Source organism: Prionailurus bengalensis, chromosome A1 (assembly GCF_016509475.1).
Source record: "Prionailurus bengalensis isolate Pbe53 chromosome A1, Fcat_Pben_1.1_paternal_pri, whole genome shotgun sequence".
Classification (NCBI taxonomy): domain Eukaryota; kingdom Metazoa; phylum Chordata; class Mammalia; order Carnivora; family Felidae; genus Prionailurus; species Prionailurus bengalensis.
This window is the reverse complement of record NC_057343.1, coordinates 179,839,509-179,863,037: the sequence shown is the minus strand read 5'-3', so window position 1 is coordinate 179,863,037 and position 23,529 is coordinate 179,839,509. Positions and strand designations below refer to the sequence as shown.

The 23,529-nt window shown below is 48.5% G+C and overlaps 1 protein-coding gene across 1 annotated transcript in view; it reads right to left on the bottom strand.

The window, feature by feature from the left end:
• The window catches only part of LCP2 (lymphocyte cytosolic protein 2), a 46,180-nt gene extending 23,661 nt beyond the window's left edge, over positions 1-22,519 (bottom strand). Inside the window, exons 1-6 of the mRNA XM_043596137.1 lie at positions 22,239-22,519; positions 17,375-17,437; positions 11,259-11,305; positions 2,338-2,403; positions 1,851-1,882; positions 1,202-1,239 (exon numbers count right to left, since the gene is read on the bottom strand). Coding sequence (XP_043452072.1) covers positions 1,202-1,239; positions 1,851-1,882; positions 2,338-2,403; positions 11,259-11,305; positions 17,375-17,437; positions 22,239-22,316 — 324 coding nt within the window. The 5' untranslated portion in view covers positions 22,317-22,519. The remainder of the gene's footprint in view (positions 1-1,201; positions 1,240-1,850; positions 1,883-2,337; positions 2,404-11,258; positions 11,306-17,374; positions 17,438-22,238) is intronic.
• Between the last annotated feature and the right edge of the window lie 1,010 nt (positions 22,520-23,529).

Below are 23,529 nucleotides of genomic sequence, written 5' to 3'. Positions count from 1 at the left end.
TGTACAAAATAAATCTGTCCAATTCCTTTGTCTTCTTGTAGAAAGCACAGACTTAGCTAGCATTTGTCAAATTCTGTGCTTCCTTTTGCCAGACTCCCAACAGGACAAGGAATGTTTTATCTGCTTCCTGAAGGCACTGAGGCAGCTGCTTACCAGAAAGACCACTAGACTGAGGGTCAGGCCACCTGAGTCCCAGGCCTGCCTGTAATTAGCTGTGTGGCTCTACATAAGTCCTGTTCTCCACTGGGCCCAGCCGCTCCCTCTGTAGAATGAACACAGTGGGCTATGGGCCATAATAGCATTCTTAGCCAGAGCCCAGCTTCATGCGGTGACAGTGGATGCAGTGTTCTGGGGAGAGGACATCCAGAGTTCCTCAGACTCTCCAAGGGGTCACCGTGACCCCTCAAACATAAAACCCAATTGGTTTGGACCTTCCCTGAGGCCTTTTTCAGGCTAATAATTGATTCTGATATCTCTTTCCTTCTGTTTCACCAGTGGGGACTTAAGTCTATAAGAAAAGCTATTTTTTAAAAATGTCTTAATGTTTATTTATTCTAAGGGAGAGAGAGACAGAGAAAGAGAGAGAGAGTGAGCAGGGGAGGGGCAGAGAGAGGGAGACAGAGGATCCCACTCAGGCTCTGCACTGATACACAGAGCTCAATGTGGGGCTCGGACCCACAAACCGTGAGATCAGGACCTAAGCCAAAATCAAGAGTCAGACACTTAACCGAGCCATCCAGGTGCCCCTATAATAAAAGCTATTTTACAGCTACTTTAGTGTAGACCGCCTAGGGGAGGGAGTTGGGGGAAGGCCCTGCTGTGGGGGTGATAATAGTTAATAACGGTATGATCTGTGAATTGCAGTCCATGGGCCAAGTCCGGCCCACCATCTGTTTTTGCAAATAAAGGTTTATTGGCACCCAGCCAAGCACAACTGTTCCGATATCATCTATGGTTTTTTTTGTGCTACAAGAGCAGAGGTGAGTGGATGCGCTGGAGGTCGTGTGGATGGCAAAGTTGGAAATATTTACTATCTGACCTTCATAGAACATATCTTATGTGCCCTCCCCCTGCCGCCACCAGCGGGGATACTGGCATCTTGTTAGAGGCCTTGCTCGTTTTGGCATTGTGTTAGTTCCTTATTACAAAGGTGCTCTGGAAATTTCTATAAGGGTGGGAGACGAGCCCACACTGTACTCACAAAGGATGACCAGCCCCCGTTGTCTTCTTCATGGCTTTCTGTGAAAGGAGATAACACCATCATCAGTACCAAAGGAAGCCTTTAGCAAAAAAGTCAGAGCAGCACCCCATCTGATGTGTTCTCATCCCCCTGTCCATCCCAGGCTTCCATCCTACCTTCGATGTACCTGGGGGTTAGTTTAGAATCAGCCCTAGAGTTTCTACCTGAGCAGTTCATTCTACCAGAGGGAAGAAGTTGTTCTCAACCTTTCACTACGTAACAGTCACTGGGGACCCATCCCTAAAACCTCTGATTCAGCAGGGCTGGGTGGGGCCCAAGGATCTGCCCTGTAACACGGTACAATTTAACAGTTGAAAACTGCTTTAAAGACCCAGAAGCAGGGGCACTGGCTTCGCTCAGGTGCTCAGTCAGAACCTGGGTCCTCCTATGCCTCGCCACAGAGTTCTTCATTTTAGATCTGCAGAGGGTCCCAGCTCAGCAGGGGCCAAAACCCAGGTCCCTGGCATAGTAAGATCTCTCCTGCTCTCCATTTGGACCCAAACCTCTCTCTGAGTGAGAACTGCCTGGCAGGCAAATGAGTAAGACCAGCAGACAGAAGGGAAGTATCTGTCACCTCCCAACACATCACTCTTAGCCCTGACACCTTTACCTGTCTCTTCAGGAAACCGCTGGACTTGGGGTCTGCAAAGGCAAATGGCATTGCGTTAATGGTGCTGCTGATGTAGGGGCATTTCCCTCTTCCCTCAGTCCAGCCCTACAAGAGCAGCTCCCAGCAGGGGGTATGTCTCCCCACCCAAGACTGGTGTCCTTGTTGCTTAGCTACCCGGGCCAGGCTGCCCGAAAATTCTGGAAATGATCAAAGTCACATTGGTGGTGTAACTGGAGGCTTGTGACTGTCTGACTTTCCAGGGGAAGTTTCCCTGAAGTCCCAGACCAGGGGCAGGATGTAAGTCAGAGTAGGGAAACTCTCCATCCCTTCCTAGGCACCAGCTTCAAGCCCCTGGGACTGAAGGAGTGTCACGTATCAAAAATTCAGGCAAAAACAGTCCTGTGCCTTCCATTTAAGGTTCAGCTTGGGTTTGGAAATTCTTTGGGTTTCGTCACAGTGACACTGAGCCCTTGGCTTCCCCACTCACTTGCGTGTGAAAATGCTCCTTCTTTCTTCATTCTTGTTGATTTCTTGACTTAACTTACTGAGAATCCTAGGAGATGAATGACAGATAAGGTCACTAAATCATCCTCTGTCCCTCCAGCCAAACCTTCCCATGAGTCTTGGAGTTCCCTTATCTGCGTAATCTCGGACATCCTGGCCAAGCATGACCAGCCTCCTCTGGCCTACAGCCAGTCCCCTCTGCAGGGGCCTCTGCTCCTCACTTCCTCCCAGAACTTGCCAACTTCATCCCCTTGCAGTCACTGCTCCTGTGCCCGAGGCCCTCTGTGCTGGCTCACCTCCTCAGTGAGGCTCAAAGACCCTCTGTGAAGACTAGTCAGCTCTCACCTGGCTCCCCTTCTCTGAAATCCTGTAGCCTTGCCACCTGGACATGACTACCGTGTACTTTCTTGTCTTACTGCTCCTGGGGCTGAGGTCCCCTGACACTTGGCTTAATGTCCTTGTGGTGATGGCAGGCCTCCAGGAACCCTCGAACCATCTGATACCTGGAGAAACCAGCTGCTTGTCACAGAGCTTGACGGGAGCCCTGGTGAGCTGTTCTTTGGCCTGTATCTCCTTTTATTCTCCCCACTCTGACTCCTCAGTGACATGGATTTTCATAAAATTTGGAGAAGCATTTCCAGTCAGGGCACATCTTGCAAAGTGGGAGACTCCTTGATTCATCCATGTCCCGAGACCAACCTCGGCCAGGAACCTTGGAGATACTCTTAGTCCTTGGGGGTTGGGAGCTAGCAAATCCTCAAACTCCAGAACAGAGAGGGCTTTCATGAACAGGACTGCACCTCCAGCACACCCTAGCAGTAACTGTCCAGTCCGTGGGGGTCTCTCAAATCTCCAGTACAGGAGACTCCAGCCTCCCTTTGCACCCACCACTGAGACCAAGAAAGCCCTCATTAGTAAACAGGCTCAGTATTTCTGAGAGATTTGGGGACAACTGGGAGGAGCCTCAGAGATGATCTAATTCATGTCATTTTTTAGATGAGGCCACAGGGGCACCTGGGTGGCTCAGTCAGTTGAGCGTCTGACTTTGGCTCAAGTCATGATCTCGTGGGCCTGTGAGTTTGAGCCCCGCGTCGGGCTCTGTGCTGACAGCCCAGAGCCTGGAGCCTGCTTCAGATTCTATATCTCCTTCTCTCTCTGCCCCTCCCCTGCTCATGCTCTGTCTCTCTCTCTCTCTCTCAAAAATAAATAAATACATTTATAGATGAGGCCACAGAGGCTCAGACAAAGGAAGGGATTGGCCAAAGGAGTGGGTTAGTGATAAAGCCACCCCCTCCCAGAAAACACATCTGCCCCAGAAGCCAGGCTCCCTAATTACCAGGGCAGCATATTTTTAACATCCCACAACCTTGTGTTAATTTTCATTATGCTACAAGCTTCCCAGGAGCCGACACGATTGAGCCTGTGGCCCATCCGAGAATGAGCCAGTATCTACATTCCTTCTGTTAAGTGACCATCTCAAGGTAACTAGTTTGGCCTAAAACAAAATAGCTAAGTTGGCAAAGGTGGTCCTTAGCATCCACTACCACCTGCTTCCCTCATCATGCCCCCAGTCTCCCCAACCCCCACTTCTCTGTGGTCCCAGGACACTGCTGCTCTCAGCCCTTCTCCCTCATTAGAATGACAGGATAAATTTTATAAACACACTGGGGACTTAAGAGGATGGAGAAGGAGAGAAGGCAATGTTCTGTCCTCCACTGTAATGTCACTGTTGGGATTTCACACTGCCCGGACTGGGGAGATGCTTTAAAGCAGGGGCGGGGACTTCACAGTGGCCTCCTGATTACGCCACGCCACCGGAGCACTTGTGACACTCTTCTTTTGTTTCCTCTACCCGATTATTTTGAGAAGCTGATGGGAGTCCCTCTCCACCCTCGTCGGACAGGTGGGACGGACAGCTCCCACAGAGCCACAGGGGGAGGCTTGCTGGTACCCTGCCTCCTGGCCGGGTCCGGCAGTGGTGGCCACAGCAGCCACTCCCACGCAGGCACGCCTTCATTCAACAATACGCGTTGAGGGCCTTCAGAGTGCCAGCACCTCTGCTGAGAGCTCAAGAAGCCTCACTGAATAAAGCAAAGGCCCATGATCTCACGGAGCTTACGTGCTAGTGGAGAGGGACGGATAAACAATGAACATTTAAGGAAGTGAAATTCTAAGTATTGTGTGTAGATACATGCAAGGGAGGTGGGGGCTGGGTGAGGGGGCAGGAATACACGGGTAGGGTGGAGTTGCAATTGAAAATGAGCAGGCCTCCCCACAGAGGTGACATTTCAGCAATGACCTGAAGAAGGGGGGACTAGGCCGCCCCTCAAAGTGCCCGTCCAGCATCGCTTGGTAGTCTCTGACCAGCCCACACAGCTGCTTTGGTCCTGAAAAGACCTGCTCTCTGCGGTGTCTCTTCTTACCAGTATCTTTAACAGCCAGGCTAGAGGCTTCTGGGGCTCTAACTGGCTAAGGAAGGAAATGTCAAACCGCAGGCCCTGACAGAAGAACTGCGAAGAGGTGACAGAGAGCAGAGCAGGGCCCGCCCGGCCGGCTTGCAGCAAAACATGGGCTCCCGGGGTCCTCCTATTTTGACAGGCATCAAAGGGCACCTTCCAAGCCAGCCGGGACCACTACTGAGGGGTGGGTGGGCAGGTGGTAGTGCTGACGGACAGGGCAGGTGCGTGGAAGCTGTGTGTGAACCTTCAAAGTTGTTCCCCACTCTCACACCCTCGGAGAACCACGTGACAGTGAGTGGCCGGAGGTGACTCATTCCTCCTCCTCCCCACAAATGCCAGGCCTCACTCAGCAGCAGGGCTGGGTGGCGGGTAGACATGTTTCTCTCTGCTTTGCCTTGTTTTAGGGATAAACTGGCTGCTAAATTGGGGCTGAACCGTCTGACAGGAAGTCAAGCCTTGTAGCAAGGTGTTTCCAGCACAGTTGCAGCCCTAGCTTGCTGCGTGATGGGGGCCAGTCTTTGACTTCTCAGCCACAGGCCTTTCCTGGTGCTGTTAGAAGACAGAGTGTGGGTCTTTGTCCTGAGTCTGACTGCAACGTCCTGCCCCATAAGCAGTGCCTACTAGATGACCACGGCAAGGCATTTGTCCTCCCTAGGCTCCAGTTCCTCAGCAGCAAAATAAGAGGGATAGCCCTGGTTAGGGAATCCCGACCAGCTTGACTGCCAGAATTACATGGGTGCACCTGCTATAAACACAGATTACCAGCTCACTGTAGACTTAGACTATCAGAGCCTACATGGGGGAGGCCTGGGAGCAGCGATACCAATGAGTTTCCTGGGTGACTCCTACAGTCTCAAAAGGTCATGAAATCAATCTTGTTATTCTTTGTATTCTTGGAACTTCGTTTTTAATTTTAAGGAGGAGGAGGAGAAGGATGAGAAGGAAGAAAGAAGGAGGGAAAGGAGGAGCTGGAGGAGGAGAAGGAAGAGGAGGACATGGAGGAGGAGATAGAGGAGGAGGAGATGGAGGGAGAGAGGAAGGGGGAGGAGGGAGAGGAGCTGGAGGAGGAGGAGATGGGGGAGGAGGAGGAGGAGATAGAGGGAGAGGAGACAGGGGAGGAGGAGATGGGTGACGGGAAGATGGGGAAGGGGGAGGTGGGGGAGGGGAAGACGGGGAAGGGGGAGGTGAATGAGGAGGAGGAGGCAATGGGAGAAGAGATGAGAGAGGAGGATGTGGAGGAGGAGAAGGTGGAGGAGAAGCTAGATAAGGAGGAGATAGAGGAAGAGACGGAAGAGGAGGAGAAGGTGGAGAATGTGGAGGAGGAGGTGGGGGAGGAGGAGGAGGTGGGGGAGGAGGAGGAGGTGGGGGAGGAGGAGGAGGTGAGGGAGGAGATGGGCTCCCTTTCAATGGTCCCTTGTGCTTTATCAAGGGTAAGTGGAGGCCCACTCCGGGTTTTGAAATCAACTTTGCTGGTCACAGAGAAGTAAGAAGGACAGTATAAAAAGAAAGGCAGGCAGAAAGGGCAGGGAGGGAGGAAGCGGAGTAGGATAGAAAGTACCAGATCCCATAGAACACAGGAAGAGGAGACGTCCGTCCAGGAACAGTCCCTCTGTGTGTCCTATATTGTGGCAGGTGCTCCTGTGGCGTTCACAGGCTTATAATACAAATGCATTTGTTTGCCTCAGCTCCCCCAGGAAGAACTTGAGAGAGCTTTCTCTCTCTCTTCCAGGCCCTCCCACAATGGAAGCCTTGCTCCCTCGACTCTGATTCCAGAGGGCACACTGGTGCCTCCCAGCAGAACACATTCCCAGGCCCAGAACAGGAGAAGCCTTTTTGCTCACCTCTGTCCTCTCCTACGGCCTCATCTCCAGCTCTCCGCCTATGTCACTGCCTGCCTGTCCTCTGTCCCCGTGTCAGCCCCTCCCCCAGGGCACCCAGCGCACATTCACACTCTCCCTCTGGCTCTTGCTCTGTTGTTCATCCTTCTTTTTAAACTTTTTTTTAATGTTTATTTATTTTTTGAGAGACAGAGTGTGAGTGGGGGAGGGGCAGAGAGAGAGGGAGACACAGAATCCAAAGCAGGCTCCAGGCTCTGAGCTGTCAGCGCAGAGCCCGACGTGGGGCTTGAACTCATGGACCGCGAGATCATGACCTGAGCTGAAGCTGGTGCTTAACCAACTGAGCCACCCAGGCACCCCTGCTTTTCATCCTTCTTTAAAGGATGTCCCACTTCTAAGGGTCTTCCTCCTTGAACCAAGAGCCAAACCTCTGGAAGGTCTGTCCTCGTAACTTGAAAAGCCTGGTGTGGGTCCTGGGACTCAGGAAGGTGCCTTTTGCCACCATCTCGGACCTCAGGAGAGAATCACGTGTGGGTGGGAAGCAAAAGTTGGAGGGCCTGGCGTGGTCTCCCCGCTTCTTAGCCTTGGACCCCCCGATAATTTTACATGTAGTATTTTACTTGGGCTTCACAATTATTTTGTGGTAGGCAAATTAAATTATTCCCATTTTTACCACCCAAGAAAGTGAGGCGCTGAGAGAGGCACTTGTCAAGGGCCACGTGAGCAGTTTTACTGTGGGGCTGATCTAGGAAGTCAAGTTTCTGTACTTGCTTTCGGGGAGAAGGAGTGACGTCAGTTGAGAGGAGGCCCTTCTCATGTGGGGAGGACTGGCTACCTGGTCAGGGAGGAGCCAATGAATGTGAGAGGAAAGGAGAAGGGCAGACAGCCTGTTATCCTGGCAATTCTGCTGAGGCTTGGTCACATTCTTTAAGGAGCACAAGAAGGCCTATTTACCGCTGGGTCCCTCCCTCCGGCCTGCCTCCGTCCTCTTTCCTTGTCCGCTGTATCTTAGGTATGCTGTCTCTGCTATGAGGACAGCTTCATCAGGAGGGTGGACGAATAAACAGGTATTACCGCATCACCCCTCTGATGGGATCTCAGCTTTTTCCCAGCCTAATTCCACTATCGGTAATGGGTACAGTGGGAACTCATGATATAAAGAGACTCATCCAACACCTATCTGTTGCATACACCGTGACCCCCCTCACTCCCTTCTCCTTATCTTTTAGTTTATACTATGGATTTAAATATAAAATTCATAAGATTTTAAAAATAAACTCCAGACAGGCATCATCAGATTTTAACCTGTCTTCTATTGATTTAACCAGATAATGCTCAGCTATGCCATGGGTCTTAAGCCCATCCCTATAAGGGAAGCTTTGTTGTTTTATTTAAAAACTCTCTTCCATTACAGCATCCAGGGTGTCTCTGGGAGAAACTGTCCAAGAGAGTAGCTGGTACTGTATTTGCAGACAAAGCCTTCCTCACCAGAATCTGCCTTCTTACAAATCTATTTAATAGAGTTTTCTTTTTTCTTTTTTTTTAAGCATGGGAGAAGAAAATCAAGATATTCAGAGGAGCATAATCTTGTTTTGGTCTGCTGTACATAAACACAATTTCTTTCCCATAGCCCTTCAGGGTAATGATTATGGCAAATGAACCTATGTACAAGGGAATGAAACAAATCAGCATTGAATATCTATATGCATCCAGGGCACCACCAGGCAGCTTACATGGGCTGCCTCCTTTATAACCCAGCAGTGCCTGAGAGTTAGTTCATTTCCCTTCTACAGATGAGACAGGCACAGAGGGTTGATGGGATTTCCCCCAGGTCCTATGGCTGGTGGGAGGCAGAGCCCACTTTGGAACGTGGCTCTCCCTTGCTCCAAAGTCCATGCCTTTCTAGTCTCTAATCCTCCCCCTTTCGTAGGATAGAATGATTAGTAAAAACAGAATGGTACTCATTGGGATTTTCCATAAAATAACAGGAATAGCTAACATTTCTTCAGGGCATATTATTATTTCCTCTAACCTTCCCACTAACTCTTTGAGGTAGGCTTTATTACTATCCCCATTTTACAGATGAGGAAGCTGAGGCTCAGGGAACTCAGATAACTTGTCCACAGACTCACAGCTGGTGAATGGAAGAATTGGGTCTCAAGTAGTCAGACCTCAGAGCCTGTACTTTTACTCACTAAGCTCTTCTGTCTGCCTGTTCATACCTAAAATTATAACCTTTAAAAGAGTGAGTCGCACGGTCACATTCCTTTATTTTAGAGACTGGGAAAGTGAGAGTAGACTAGGGACTGTTCCCAGGACAGAGCTCATTAGAAGTAGAACTGGGATTGGTGCTTCTTATACACGTCTGCCAAGAGGGACAGTCACGCTTAGAATCACCACATCAGGGCAGCAGGGACCTTCCCTAGATGCCTCCCTCACTACTCCCCATTCACCTTCGTGTTCTATGGGCAGGTCCATAGCTTGTCTGGGGCACACATGCACACGTTGGAGAGGGATTTTGTTCCAGTTTTCAAATAGCTAAAGAAATACCCCAGCCCTACCACACCCACAGCGTGTGAGTGTTTACAATCACTAACCGAAAACCACTTCTCACCCCGCCTCCTTCTCCAGGCACTCAGGCATAGCTCCAGACATCCACTGAGCTCAGCCTTAAGATAAAAAAGGATCTTCCAAGCTGAAAGGGCCTTCCTTATCTCTTTCCTTCCACCGCTCTGATTAAATCCCCTCTGGCCTGATCCCTGCGTCTTCAGGGGCCACAGCCCTCGCTGAGGCTCCTATCTCGTTAGCAGGGTCATGTCCATCACCCCCTAGCTGGCTGTCATGCCACAGGCTGGGCCCTCCATCTTTCACACTGGCTAGAGAAAGCCAAGACACCAGCTTTACCTTCGCGTGTTCCCTGTTGCACTCGCCTCCACACCCCTCCTAGGCTCCTTAGGATAGCTCACGGGACCCTTCTAAACTGTGACTAGTCACTGCAGCCTCTTTGTTTTGTGTGCCCCATGTGCATGCCCCAGTTGCTCTGGCCCACTTGTAGATTCATTAAACTCCCTGGTGCCTGTGCCTTTGCAATATAGTCCCCATTCCTAGAACGTCCTTCAACCCATTCTTTATCTGACCATTCCCGGTATATGTCAAGACCCAACTTAGCTTTCCTGCCTTCCCAAAGTCTGCCCCGAATGCCAAGGGGAAAACGACTCCTGCCCTCCTACTCCCAGTGAACGTGCCCATGCATGTGCCCCAGCACCGTTAATCAATCATGGTATGATTGCTTTGTATATCTGACCCTCCCACTAGAATGTGAGTGTCCTGCAGTGGGGATTCTGTCCCTTATGTATCTATAGCCTGAGTAATTAACAAGGGTCTGACGTTAAATTGGCGTCTAGTAGCAGTTCATTAAATGAGTGAAGTATTAGTGTTGCATGGGGACCAGGAGATGCAAACCTGACTGCTCTCAAGGACCAGGTATATATATATATATTGCATAAAATACATATTGTATAAATATATACAAAATACATATTGTATAAATATATACTATATATATTGTATAAATATATACTATATATATTGTATAAATATATTGCATAAATATATTTTATTACATATGTTTATTATGTATACTAAGAATATATTACATAAAACGGAGATTTCTAGTGCCTTTTGATAAGTTCAAAGATGGGACATCATCAGGTCCATACGGACTGGCACGGAGTGGCTGCAGCTCTCTCGGGAGGGAAAATATTCCGATTTTCCACAATCTCCACCACTCCCTAATTCTTCACCGACAACACGACTTAGTGCTGATGACCTCTTTTGACACCATAATTGTGCTATTATGTTTGTGATAGTGGAGAAATATTTCTTCATACCCATATTCTATTCAAAGGTGGTAAAATGAAGGAGAAATTGATAGGACTTTGTATGGCTCAAGACGGCCCATTTTACACATTTATATCACCTGCCTGGCTCGGGTAAGCTTTTGAGTCCGGAAGACCCTTGCTAGAGGGATGAAAACACACGACGCAAAGCGCGTGATGCATCTTCTCCCGTCTGCACCCACCCCAGACCTCAGTAACGCGTCACGCTCTCCCTTCCTCAGGATTCTTCTCAGTACAGTGGCCCCGGCAGCCGTTCCCAAGCAACAGGTAGCGACAGACAGAATGATGTCCATTGCCGCTCTTCATCGGGTCCAACTCTCTCATGGCCAAGAGCTGGAGACTGTGGTCCAGAAAACTTAAGCAATCACTGATCTGATGATGACGCCCTCGTGGAACGGATCTCGTGACGCCGGTGCCCAAGCCACCCCACAGGGAGAGAGGAAATGAAGACGTGGCTCACAGTCAGGCTTGGCTTTGGCAAGAGCTGCCAACACACCAACTGGGCTGGATCTGTTACTTTCTTTTTTCTTTCAACTTATCACGTATCACTTCTCCCTCCCGTGCCCCGCACTTGCCTCTATAGCCTTCCTGTTCACTTTCCTAGTTCAAACCAACCGTGACAGATTAACTGACTCAGCTATCCCTGGGCTATGTCCCATTCCAGCCTCGGTTCCCCAAAACACTCAAGGAATCGGGGGGAGTACTTACGGCACCCGGAGCTTAGGGAACTTCTGGATGTCATTTTCTGTCAGGTTCTGAAACGAAGACACGGGCAGGTTACAACCCACAGGAGGGGCCTTGGGCCAGGTGAGGAGAGGGAGGTGTGAAACAGGGAGTCGTGGGCCTTCAGCTGAGTGAAGGGTACACCTCCCCCACCTACCCAAAGCCCAGCTTCCAGATGTTGTGTAAAAACCTGTGGGCCTGGTGTTGCTGCATCTACGTTTTCAAAGGGAATCCCCAACTCTGGATTTTAGGTGAATTTTCCTGAGTTCGAAATATCGACAAATAACTTTAAATGAAGCAAACAAACAACCACGCACCGTGAGAGCTAAACTGTGAAGCCAAACCACTCGTCTCGTGAGCTGAATTTGGCCACCCTGTGACCTCTTGCCTAGGCTCTTACCCCAGACTTCAGGGTCCCTCTCAGTTTCCATATGCAGGAGCTGTGAGAAGCCAGCCTGGAGAAGGAATCTGTGCCCTGATACCACCAAAAACCTCTCTCATCAGGGTTAGTGGTAGGATTCAATAAAGAGGCTTTCCTGAGGGAACAGAGAAGGGAAAGGAGAAAGGAACTCATATTTGTGAAGAACTGACTCTGGGCCTCTGCCTTGCTAGCACCTCGATTAATCTTCACATCAGTCCTGTGATTTAGGAAGTATCAGCGTCCCCATTTTATAGGTGAGAAAGCCGAGGCCCTGGGATGTTGAGGGAATTTTAGCTTGTGGGTGATGGAGCTGAGACTGGAACCTTGCCCTGTGATATCTGTGATCGATTTTCTCCCTGCAAATTTCTCTCTTCCCACATCTGATCCCTTTGAGGGACCCGCTGGCCCATGCTGGAGGGGAGGAGTGGGGGAAGGGTAAGAGAAGAAGGTGCCCTGGAGGGAGGAGGAGAGGCAGGGTGCCGATACTGGAAACAGAAAAGAGGTGAGCACACTTTCCATGGGATGAATGCTGAGACAGAGAAGGGCATCCACTGGCATTCTGAGGCTAGGGAACCGGGTGGTTACGGTGGAGGCTCTGAGTCAGGCTGGATTTGCATCTTGGTTCATCCACTTAACAGCTGTCTGATTTGGGGCACACACTTAGGCTCACTGAGCCTCAGTTTCCTTCTCTATAAAATAGGAATCATTATACTAATAAGAGCCACCTTTCAGGGGTGGTGAGCACTGAATGAGATGATGCGTGTCAGGTGCTTGGCTCACTGCTTGACACGCCCTATATGAATAATAAACCCAATGTGAATAATTTGTGTGAAAATAAATAATAATTAGCTGGGGTCTGGCTGGCTCTTGGAGGTTTTTGCTTCTTCTGCTCTGGGCTGGGAGCCTGGCAGGTTGTTTGCCGCCTATGGGTAAGCATTGGGCACGCTCCCCTTTGAGCCCAGTGGCACAGGGCCTGGGGCATTTAGCAATGTGTTTATTGGGCTCATCTGCTCCAGCTCTCAGACCCAGGCCCCTCAGTAGACCTGGCAGCAGGGTTGGGGCCGGAGTTTGCCCAGAGTCCTGAGACAATCAGGCTTTTTTTTTTCTTTGCAAGTTTTTATTTAAATTCTAGTTAGTTAACATAGAGTGTAGTAATGTTTTCAGAAGTAGAATTTAGTGATTCATCCCTTACATATAACACCTGGTGCTCAACAGGACAAGTGCCCTCCTTAATACCCATCACCTAGTTAGCCCATCCCCCACCCGCCTCCCTCCATCAACCCTCAGTTTGTTCTCTACCATTAAGAGCCTCTTATGGTTTGCTTCCCTCTTTCTTTGGTCCTTTCCCCTATGTTCATCTGTTTTGTTTCTTAAATTCCACATATGAGTGAAATCGTATGATATTTGTCTTTCTCTGACTTACTTTGCTTAGCATAATACACTCTAGCTCTCATCCACATAGTTGTAAAGGGCAATATTTTATTCCTTCTCATGGCTGAGTAATATTCCATTGCATATATATACCACAAATTCTTTATCAATTCATCACTCAGTGGACATTTGGGTTCTTTCCATAGTTTGGCTATTGTTGATAATGCTACTATAGGGGCGCCTGGGTGGCGCAGTCGGTTAAGCGTCCGACTTCAGCCAGGTCACGATCTCGCGGTCCGTGAGTTCGAGCCCCGCGTCGGGCTCTGGGCTGATGGCTCAGAGCCTGGAGCCTGTTTCCGATTCTGTGTCTCCCTCTCTCTCTGCCCCTCCCCCGTTCATGCTCTGTCTCGCTCTGTCCCAAAAATAAATAAAAAACGTTGAAAAAAAAAATTTAGATAATGCCACTATAAACATCTTTTTGAGGAAATTCCATACTGCTTTCCAGAGTGGTTGCACCAGCTTGACAATCAGGCTTTTGGTCAAGCTTCTTAACTTCTCTCTCTTTTTTAATTTTAACATCCCATAGGCGCCTGGGTGGCTCAGTTGCTTAAGCCTCGACTTTGGCTCAGGTCATGATGTCGTGGTGTGTGGGTTTGAGCCCTGCATTGGGCTCTGTGCTGACAGCTCAGGGCCCGGAGTCTGCTTTGGATTCTGTGTCTACCTCTCTCCCTGCCCCTCCCTCCCCTGTGCTCTGTCTCTCAAAAATGAATGAATGTTAATTTTTTTTTTTAATTTAAATTTTAACATCCCCCGTGCATTGGCTTCTCCTCCCTCTCAGGGATGTACTAAGACACATGTTCAGAGTGGCACGCAGAATGCAGGACTTCCTGGGGGCCACCAGAGAGCTGGGGGCTGACCACTGACTGGCCAATGTGAGGATGTGAACTGAGGGGATCGGAGGAAGAATGTGAAGGAGAAGGTGGATGTGAGCATGGCTGGAGACACAGAGGAACAGGATATCAGGAAAGAGAAAGGCCTTTAGAACAAGGACAGAAACTGGGTGGAAAGATGAGAGATATTTAAACAGGATTTTCAGAGAGTTCTGCTGCATGATGTAACCCCTCCTCTACCTCCTTCTGAAGCTTCCAGCAACTCTGGGTTACCTGTATGATCACTTATGGTCTTTCAGGAGTGTGATTATGCGGTGAGTGTGTCCTCACCATGGCCCCTGCCTGGGGAGGCGACATGTGGACACTCCTGCCCGCCCGCCCAGTATCCCCTCTCTCTTGCTCCCTTACTGACTGGACCTGGATTTTGTTAGGGGCAGTAAATGTGCCAAGTCCAAAATATTTAACATCCTACACTTCTTTGGAGGTGGCGGAAGTCACAGGACTCAGTTGTGGCCCGTGAGATATAACCCAAAGTCTAGGGGTGGAACTTCCAGAAAAGTTACTAGTTTCCTGAAAGCAAGGGGAGGCATTCCCCACACACTTCTGTGCCTTCTACTCTTTGCCCTCCCCCACTCCATCCTGCCTGGAGTGTGGATGTCAGGTCTAGAGGTGGCATAGCCAACTTACAACCAGTAGGACAGAAGCCACAAGCTTTTTCCATGACTAGAAGGGGCCTGTGTTCTGGGTGACTTCTTTCAGCAACTCACCGGCCCCAAGAGCCTACTCTAGATTCTTTATCACTTGAGAAAGATAAAGCCCTGTTTGGTTAAGCCACTGTGGTCAGGTTTCTGTTACAGGCAGCCACCGCCTTCCCAACTGACATGGGTTCCTAACACATTTCATCCTCTTCCTCTACCTTCTGAAAACATGGCACCCCTTTCCCCACCAGACAAGGTCCTACTCTTCTCACTGGGGAACCAAAATGGCAGCAAAACAGATTCAAGGGACCTACTAGCTCCAACAGTGAAGAGAGAGACAGAGAGACAGAGAGACTATGGCCTTCCACTTTTGCCTTCAGTAGCAGAATGGTCCTGGATATTATAAAACCAGGAAAGATATATGAGAAATTAGGACTCCGATCAGAGCTCACACTGTACCCAGAGCACCTGGGGTAGAGGGTGGGTATCAGCAGAAGCTGTCTCTAAATACCCCAGTTATGGGACCAGGAACCAGCTTCTGCTCCTTGCTCTGCTGATTCCTAGTCCCCTTCTTTCCACTTCCTCCTGTTCCCACAATAAACAGAACAGCAGTCTCCAGGGACTGACAGGTCCTGGATATGAGAGCAGAGGAGACAGAACTGCTCAGACACTCTCTCTCAGCCACGGAAACAACCCTGTCCTAGTAGGCCTGCGGTTAACACAGGGAGTGTTGCAGGGACTGGAAGGGACTGTCACCCACTGTTACCCAGTCCAACGTGCTCATGCTCATGCTCATGCTCATGCTCATGCTTGAGAGGAGAGAGGCTCAGAAAAGTCAAGTGCTTGCTCAAGGTGACCCAGAGCATCAGGGCTGTAAGCAGGACCATCCTCAAAGATGTGTTACTCCCTTCCACCCACACTGATAAGTCTCAATCTCAGTTCTCAGTGCTGAAGGCACCAGAAGGAAATACTTACATATAGTACTAGTGTGCAAAAGTGACAACAGAACCCCAGGTATTCCATGGTTCAAAGCTCAGTATGAAGAAACAACATTGTTAAAAACTCATACAGTATTGGGGCGCCTGGGTGGCTCAGTTGTTTAAGCATCCGACCTTGGCTCAGGTCATGATCTCACAGTTTGTGGGTTCAAGCCCCAAGTCAGGCTCTGTGCTGACAGCTCAGAGCCTGGAGCCTGATTCAGATTCTGTGTCTCCCTCTCTCTCTGCCCCTCCCTGGCTCGCACTCTATCTCTCAAAAATAAATAAACATTAAAAATTTTTTTAAAAACCCTCATGTAATGTTAGAGTAAATTAAATGTGTACTTTAGTCCAATTACTAGGTACGTGACTTAGAAAATTCACATCACACCTCTGTACACATTCACATCACACCTCTGTACATGTTTCCTCAGTTGCAAAGGGGGTGGTTAGAGCCTTCCAAAAGATACTTTTTTGCTGTAAAACCAGCTTCTGGAAAGCAGAAATCACATCTCAGCCACCTCTATATTCTCAGAATGTGGCATGGTCCAGTATGTAAAGGGAACCCAAGAAAATGCTTGTGAAGTGAATGAGTGGGTGAATGCATGCATGATTTAGGTGAAGCAGTGCGTAAACATGTCTTACATGGCACATGAAAGCAAAACTCAGACCAACAGGGCACAGTGTGGTCTCTGCATGAAACTTAAGAGCTGCCTAGAAAGGGCAGATGACCATGCGTAGTAGTGAGCTCACCACCACTAAAAGAATTCAAGCAGATGTTAGTGGCAGGGAGGCAATATAGGAAATGGATTGGAGTGCTGAGTGGAAAGCCAGAGCACGTGACCTCTCTGGCCCCTTCTAACCCTGAAGTCTCATGGCCCAGTCCCCTCACTGCTACTGACCACGCCTTGTGAGGAAACACAACTTACCCTGCCCCCCTCACTCCAAATCCAAATTGGGACCATCTACCCATGAGACCTTTGAAGTCTCGTTCCCGCTTCTTTTTGAAGGGTGAGGAAACATGAGATGGGAAGGGCTGGATTGGTACAGTCGGGTCTATCTTGCCTATAGACAAAGGTGCTATTTCAAGAGAAATGCTCAGACCACCTTCCGGCAACTCGGTACTTGTCAGAGGTGCATCCCTTTCTATTTAATGGCTTCGTTGCTCATGTAGAGCTGCATCTTAGTCTTACCCTTAAAGCTCTTTGCAACACAGTGGAGTAGAGAGAGCCGTATCACATGTGTGTTTAATTGGCAAAAACCCAACTATGTGCATTTGGTAGAGAGAAAGAGGGATGGAATGAAATAATGAGGGTGATTCCACACTTTATTCCACTCAGTAAGTATGTACTCCGGAATGAGAGACGGGAAAAAAGAATCTTCCGTTCTCCCAGGTGGTCTTTTTTTCCCCTTAGACTTGTCTAAGTATGGACGGCATTTGAATAGATTTTCAAGATTGGGGGGAGGGGGGCTATACTTGGATTCCTCCTTCTACTTTGACTATAGAATGTACCTTGGTATCAGTGAAAGACTGGGAGGTATCCTGAATAATAGGATCCCAAGAAGTGATGACAGCAAGGGTCATATAAAACCTCAGAAGAAGGCAAAGGACTGTGTAGGGGTCCTGAAGACAGGCATTGACTCTGGGCATCCCCAGGAACAGGGTAGACCAGCTGGCTCTGCCATAATTGGTTAAAGTGTGGAACAGCTTTGGTCCCAATGTGTCAAACTGGCCAGCACTTACCAAAAACCGCTGCCCGTCGATGTGGTGCTTTTTCACTGCCTTTTCACAGTCCTTGTAGTTCAGCTGCAAAAAGGAGAGGAGAGTGCTATCAGCAGCAGGCAGGCGTATGCCATTGGTTCCCTTGTTTGTCTGCCCCTGAAGCTTAGCAATTTGTGGTACTTGTGGCTAGCCAGACCCCCTTCCCACCCTTCCCCCCATGATCGAACAGAGGGGCCCCATCCTTACCTCAACCCTGCTTTCACTTGCCCCTTGGGACTCTCTGAAATGGAGAAGTTGCCTCAGTCTAAGGTTTGGGGGCCAATCCCTACAGAAAAGGAGTGACCTCAAGCCTATATGGGCTGTGGCCACATGTCCCTCAGGCAGGTAAAAAAGAGGTCAGAAAGTGCATAAATAGCATCCATTGTCTGGCCACCCAAAGGCAACCTTGGCAAATGTCGCAATGTGCTTCCTACTATGCTTTGTTCTGTTTTAAAATGTTTATTTATTTATTTAATTTTGAGAGAGAGAGAGAGAGAGAGAGAGAGAGAGAATCCCAAGCAGGCTCCACACTAGCAGCGCAGAGCCTGATGCAGGGCTTGAGCTCATGAACCGTGAGATCATGACCTGAGCCTAAATCAAGAGTCAGAAGTTTAACCCACTGAGCTCCCCAGGCACCCCACAATGCTTAATTCTAAGCATATTTCTAAATATAACTGAGGTTATAATTCATACTTAATCTTATTATCCTGTTTTTTTCTCTTAAAATTACCTTAAAGTGATAATATAGGCACTGCTTCATGTTCTTGCAAACTTCTTTTAAACAATTATTTTATTAAATTGCTACCATATTGCTGATCATTTAGGTTGTTTACCAGACTGCTGTTCCAATAATGGTACTAGAAACTGCTGATAATTATTGAATGCTTGCTATAGGTCAGGCACTCTTCTATGTATTTAAACCAGTCTTAAGGGGCGCCTGGGTGGCGCAGTCGGTTAAGCGTCTGACTTCAGCCAGGTCACGATCTTGCGGTCCGTGAGTTCGAGCCCCGTGTCAGGCTCTGGGCTGATGGCTCAGAGCCTGGAGCCTGTTTCCGATTCTGTGTCTCCCTCTCTCTCTGCCCCTCCCCCGTTCATGCTCTGTATCTCTCTGTCCTAAAAATAAATAAACGTTGAAAAATAAATAAATAAATAAATAAACCAGTCTTAAGTCTTTAACCCTCACATCTTCCAGATGGAGAGTCAAAGGTGAAGACACTTAAGTAACTTGCATGAGATCCATGGGTAGCAGGTGGCAGAGGGGACAATTGGGCTTCAGAACAAGGCTTTAATGTCTCTGTTAGGAATGTTCTCCTTTTTGTTAGTAACAGTATAACTTATAGCCAGTGAATACATTTAAGTGTATCTTAAAACACCATCCAGATCAAACTGTAGACGATCATGGACATCATTTTGTACACCTCTGTTTAAGATAGATTAAGCTGGATTCTCAGAATAGAGCTCTAAGATCAACAGGAATTATCTTGGTTGCTTTCCCCAAAAGTCACATTAATTGACAATCTTATCAGTTTTCTGTTTCACCTTGTCTTTGACAGCATAAGAATTTGCATTTGAAGTATCTCCAAATGTGACATTTCAGTCTGGAGTATTTAAGGTTAAATGTTTGCCCTGGAGAATCTTCTGTTCTCAACACAAGTGAGAGGCTCACAATTTGTGGCAGCCTTCTTTTGGGGGCAAATCATGGTCTTTTTTTTTAATGGTCAACCAATCTAAAAAGTGAATATATTTTTTGTAGCCTCTTGGCTTGAAAGGGTGGAGTAAATGTTAGAAAGCTCAGAAAAAGCTGATTTAGAGGTCAATGTGGAACACAGGCAGCATCTGAGGCATCCTGAACATCCTTTCTATTTTCACGCAGAGGGGAAGGAGTAGTTCTTATAGTATTTGGCTGCCTTTAATTTATCATTTTTGCTGTTGTTATTACCAGATAAGCTCTGATTTTGCAGTCCGGTGACTTTGGCTCTATGTAGACAGACAGCTCTGAAGACTAGGCCTCCCTAGAAGTTTGATTCTGATCCATTAATATCTGGGCTTGGGAGCTAGGATCTGTATTGTTAGCAGGCACTCAGAGGATTCTTATGAGCACCCAGTTTCGGTAGGCAGTGGTCTAGAGCAGGTACCTTGTGTTGTAGATGGGACAACTGAGGCCCAGAGAGGGGAAGGGATTGGCCTAAGGTCCCACAGTGGGTTGGGGACACAGCTGGGATTAGAACTCATGGCTCTGAGCCAGTGTCTCTCCACTGCATTGCCAAGGGGTGCTTTCCTGCCAATTCAAAAGAAATTGGAGGGGTTCAAGAAATCCAAAACATGACCTCTGTCCTCAGGGGCCTACATTCTAGACAAAGGATGAACTACACAGATCTAAGACAGTAAGACACAAAGGCCTGCCAATCTGCATGGGCCTCCCCAGCTAGGGTCCAGTAAACAGAGCAGGGAAAAAGGGAATATCAAACATGAATTGACCCCTCAATCTGTTGAGTGCTTCACACGCTGTATTTCCTTTCATTCTTTCAACAATCCCATGAGGGTAGTTATTGTTAGTATCTCTATTTTACTGATGAGAAAGCTGAGACGCAGACAGATGAAGTAACCAAAGGAAGGTCACCAAGCTAGCAGGTGGTAGAACCAGGATTCAGACCAAACTGTCTGACTCCAGAGCTGGCTGGGAGGTGTCTCCAATGGGGTCCTGGCCCCCCTCCTTCATTAGAAATTGCACTGCTCATCAATCCTTTGAATAGGATATCTGATAATGAAGACCCTTCCCCAAATGACTCCATGGTCAGTTCACTCAATATTTTCTCTCTGGGGGGAACTGAGATGCTCAGGATTTGAAGGGTGTCCATCTGAGTCCATGGGGGGCTGGGACTTCCTGGATCACAGATTCCCACCATCAGTTTTTGCTTTTTGTTTTATGTCAGGAGAAGGAACCTGTCCCAGTGCTGTAGATATATCCCAGGTCTGGGGTCTCCAAGAAAGAGCCTCTCTCATGCCCTAGCTCAGGCAGACGGCCGTCTTCCCAAATCACCCCTGACATGTAATCCATCTCCCTGCCCTAAGGGAAGATTTGCCCATGGATTCTGCTGTTGCCCAACCGGGTTCTATATTTCTCCTCACACTGAAGATGGGGCCTGTCCATGCATCTCAGTCTATTTCCAGGATACTCTCACTAATTCTCAAATATTGTCTCCTGTCTTCGACTGAGCTAACATGCGACTTTATAGCATCTTGGCAGATTTTATCTGCTTGCCCCAATGTATTTGTTCTACGTTTAAGAAAGACGTTTAGAAAAATCCTTCAAAAGTCAGTTGTCCCAATCATCTTTGCACCCACAGTGCTGAACACCCAAGTTTACTGTGACCTTTTGGAGAAAAGAACAAAACAGCAAATAACAGGATCTAACCCACCATGCCTGGTATCTTCATATCTTTATTCTTTAGGTTGAGGAAGAACAGTTAGCTACTATATAAGCTCCATGTGTCTGTGGGTCCTGGGAGCTCCATTCCATCCCTCAGGAAAAAGAGAGGTTGGCTTATATGACCTCTAAAGTCTTGACTTTAAAGTCTCATCTTTACGACCATCTGGAGGGTCAACTGAACTCCATCCCAGCCTCCAGGGACAGGGGTATTAGAAGCTCAGACGTCCCTTACAAGACTTCTTATCCCTTGAACAGGGGTAGAGAGTCCCCGAGTCGTGTGGCTTAGGGTCTGCACCAGCAGATGTCTGACCTGTGATCCCCCCCGCAGATGACCAAGCACAGGGGTCCAGGGCTGGAAGGCAGGACAGCAACACTCAAGTCCCAGGTCTGCCACAAGCTTGGCCTTTGACCCTGCTGGCAAAACTCTCCCTCTCAGGGGCCTCAGTTTCCCCAGCTCTCCCAAGCAATCACAACCTGGAGCTCATAGCAGTTTTTCCACCTGCTTCACAAGACCCTCCTAAAGCTCCAAAGGGACTCTGTTCTCTGTAAAGGTGTGAGGAGCCCTCTTTCAGGTCATGAGCAATGACTGTCCAGACGCCCTCTCTTGCATTGCACATCCTTGCCTCATCCATTCCTCCTGCCCTGCTGTTTCTTTCTCCCAGGCTCGGGGCTCCACTCACCCCTTTCTTTTTCTTTTTTCTTTTTTCTTTAAAGATTTTTAAAATGTTTTTGTTTTATTTTTGAGAGAGAGAGAGAGACAGACAGAGAGACAGAACACAAGTGGGAGAAGGGCAGAGAGAGAGGGAGACACAGAATCCAAAGCAAGATCCAGGCTTCAAGCCATCAGCACAGAGCCTGATGTGGGGCTGGAACTCACAGACCATGAGATGGTGACCTGAGCTGAAGTCAGACGCTTAACCAACTGAGCCACCCAGGCGCCCCTCCATTCACCCCTTTCTAGTAAGCAGCCTTGATCTCATTAGTGGTTACAGTCGTTCTGAGTATCGAGCATGGATGCTGAAGCCAGGCAGGTGTGACTGGAATCCTACCTGTCACATGCAGTCCCTGGGGCTTTGGGTTATCTAACCTCCCAGAGCCCATTTTGCAGCTGAGAAAAGAGGATAGCAGTACTGGGGAGTGTTAAATGGGACAGTGCCTACAGAGCACAAACATGAGTGCTGGTGCTTAGTAAGTACACTTCCATCTGAGGGCCCCCCTTCTCCCCAGAACTCATTGCCAGGAACACTCAGTGGTGTGTGTGCATCTACATAGCACCTGCTCAACTTGGAAGGCTGCCGCGGGGTTGCAAGTTCTTCTGCTATATTTTGTCCCTCTCATGTTCTAGCTCCTTTTTCAAGCTCTGCCCAGCCCGCCAAGGGCAGCCAGCCTCACCACCAACAAAACGGCAAGACTCACCTTCCTGAAGTAGTCTGCAAGGTTGTCAGGGTCCCAGGCCAGGACGTCTGAGCGAAAGGGCACATTCCTCAATGCCATGGCTGCTCTCCCAGGACAAAAGTCACAAGCTGAGCACGAGTGCTGCACCCATGGACAGAGAATCCCAAATCTAGAGCGTGGAGGTGTCCTTGGCTCTTCCAACTTCCAGTTACCGTCTGGAACACCCTTGTTGGAACAGACGTCTTTTCTGCTGTAAGCAGATCCCAGGGAGCAACGGCTTCCTCTGCGAACAAATATGGTCTCTTCTCAGAAAACGACTCAGCAAGTTTCCTTTACCACTTCCTCTGCTAGGCTCTAAATAAGTAAACAAGGAAGCCTAGCTCTGGTGGCTGGAGAGGTAGAGAGCGACAAGGTTGGTCATCTCGCCCTGGTCCTGGCCACTCCAGCCCTGTGGGAGGGATGGTGAAAGGTACTTAGACTCCTGTGTGAATCCAAGCGTGTTTCCATTAAAACTCCTGGCCCTCAGATGTTTATACCGCAGTCCTGCGTGGCTGGGTCTTTGCAGATGAAAATCTATTTTGACGGTTGGTCTAAAATGTAGATAATCTCCCACAAAGGCAAACTGCCTAGGGAAGGAGCATGGCTTTTTAATGCTTTCCGACCATCCCTGAGCCTCTGAGAAAAGGATAACGTTGACATCCCTTCAGCCGCCTCCTTACAGTTACTAGAGGACTCTCGGTGAGTGAGTCGGGCAACCAGGCTTAACTTCTGATGTGATTGTTCCCACGCTGTGCAACTCACACTAAGACTTAACAATCTAGGAACGTCAGCCATCCATATCCATAAAATAGGAAAACAGAGAAAGTGTTTCCTATACACATAAACATTAGATGCAGGTAACTAAGGTTAATTAAGGGTAACTAAGGAAAAAAAAATTAAGAGCAAAAAGATAATGATAGCTGCTGATGCTTCCAGAGATTTTATTCTCTACTGTTTCCACCACAGATTGTAGTCACTATTGATTCCTCCGTATCTTCTACCCAAAGAGTACATTCCCTGGAGTGGCCCTGTGACAGGACATGGGAATCTGCTGCTTTCTTAGCAGGTCTCAGACCCTGTGCTCTTCTCATAGTATGTGTACGTCATTGGTAGGGGGTGAATCTGGTGTATAAAAACAAATAGATTTCTGCATTTAGATTTCTGTATTTAGTCTCTAAATACAGGTTCTCCACTTCAGCTAATGCTCCATGCACACACACACACACACACACACACATACAGCCAATCAGTTCTGATGTTTGAGGACAGGATC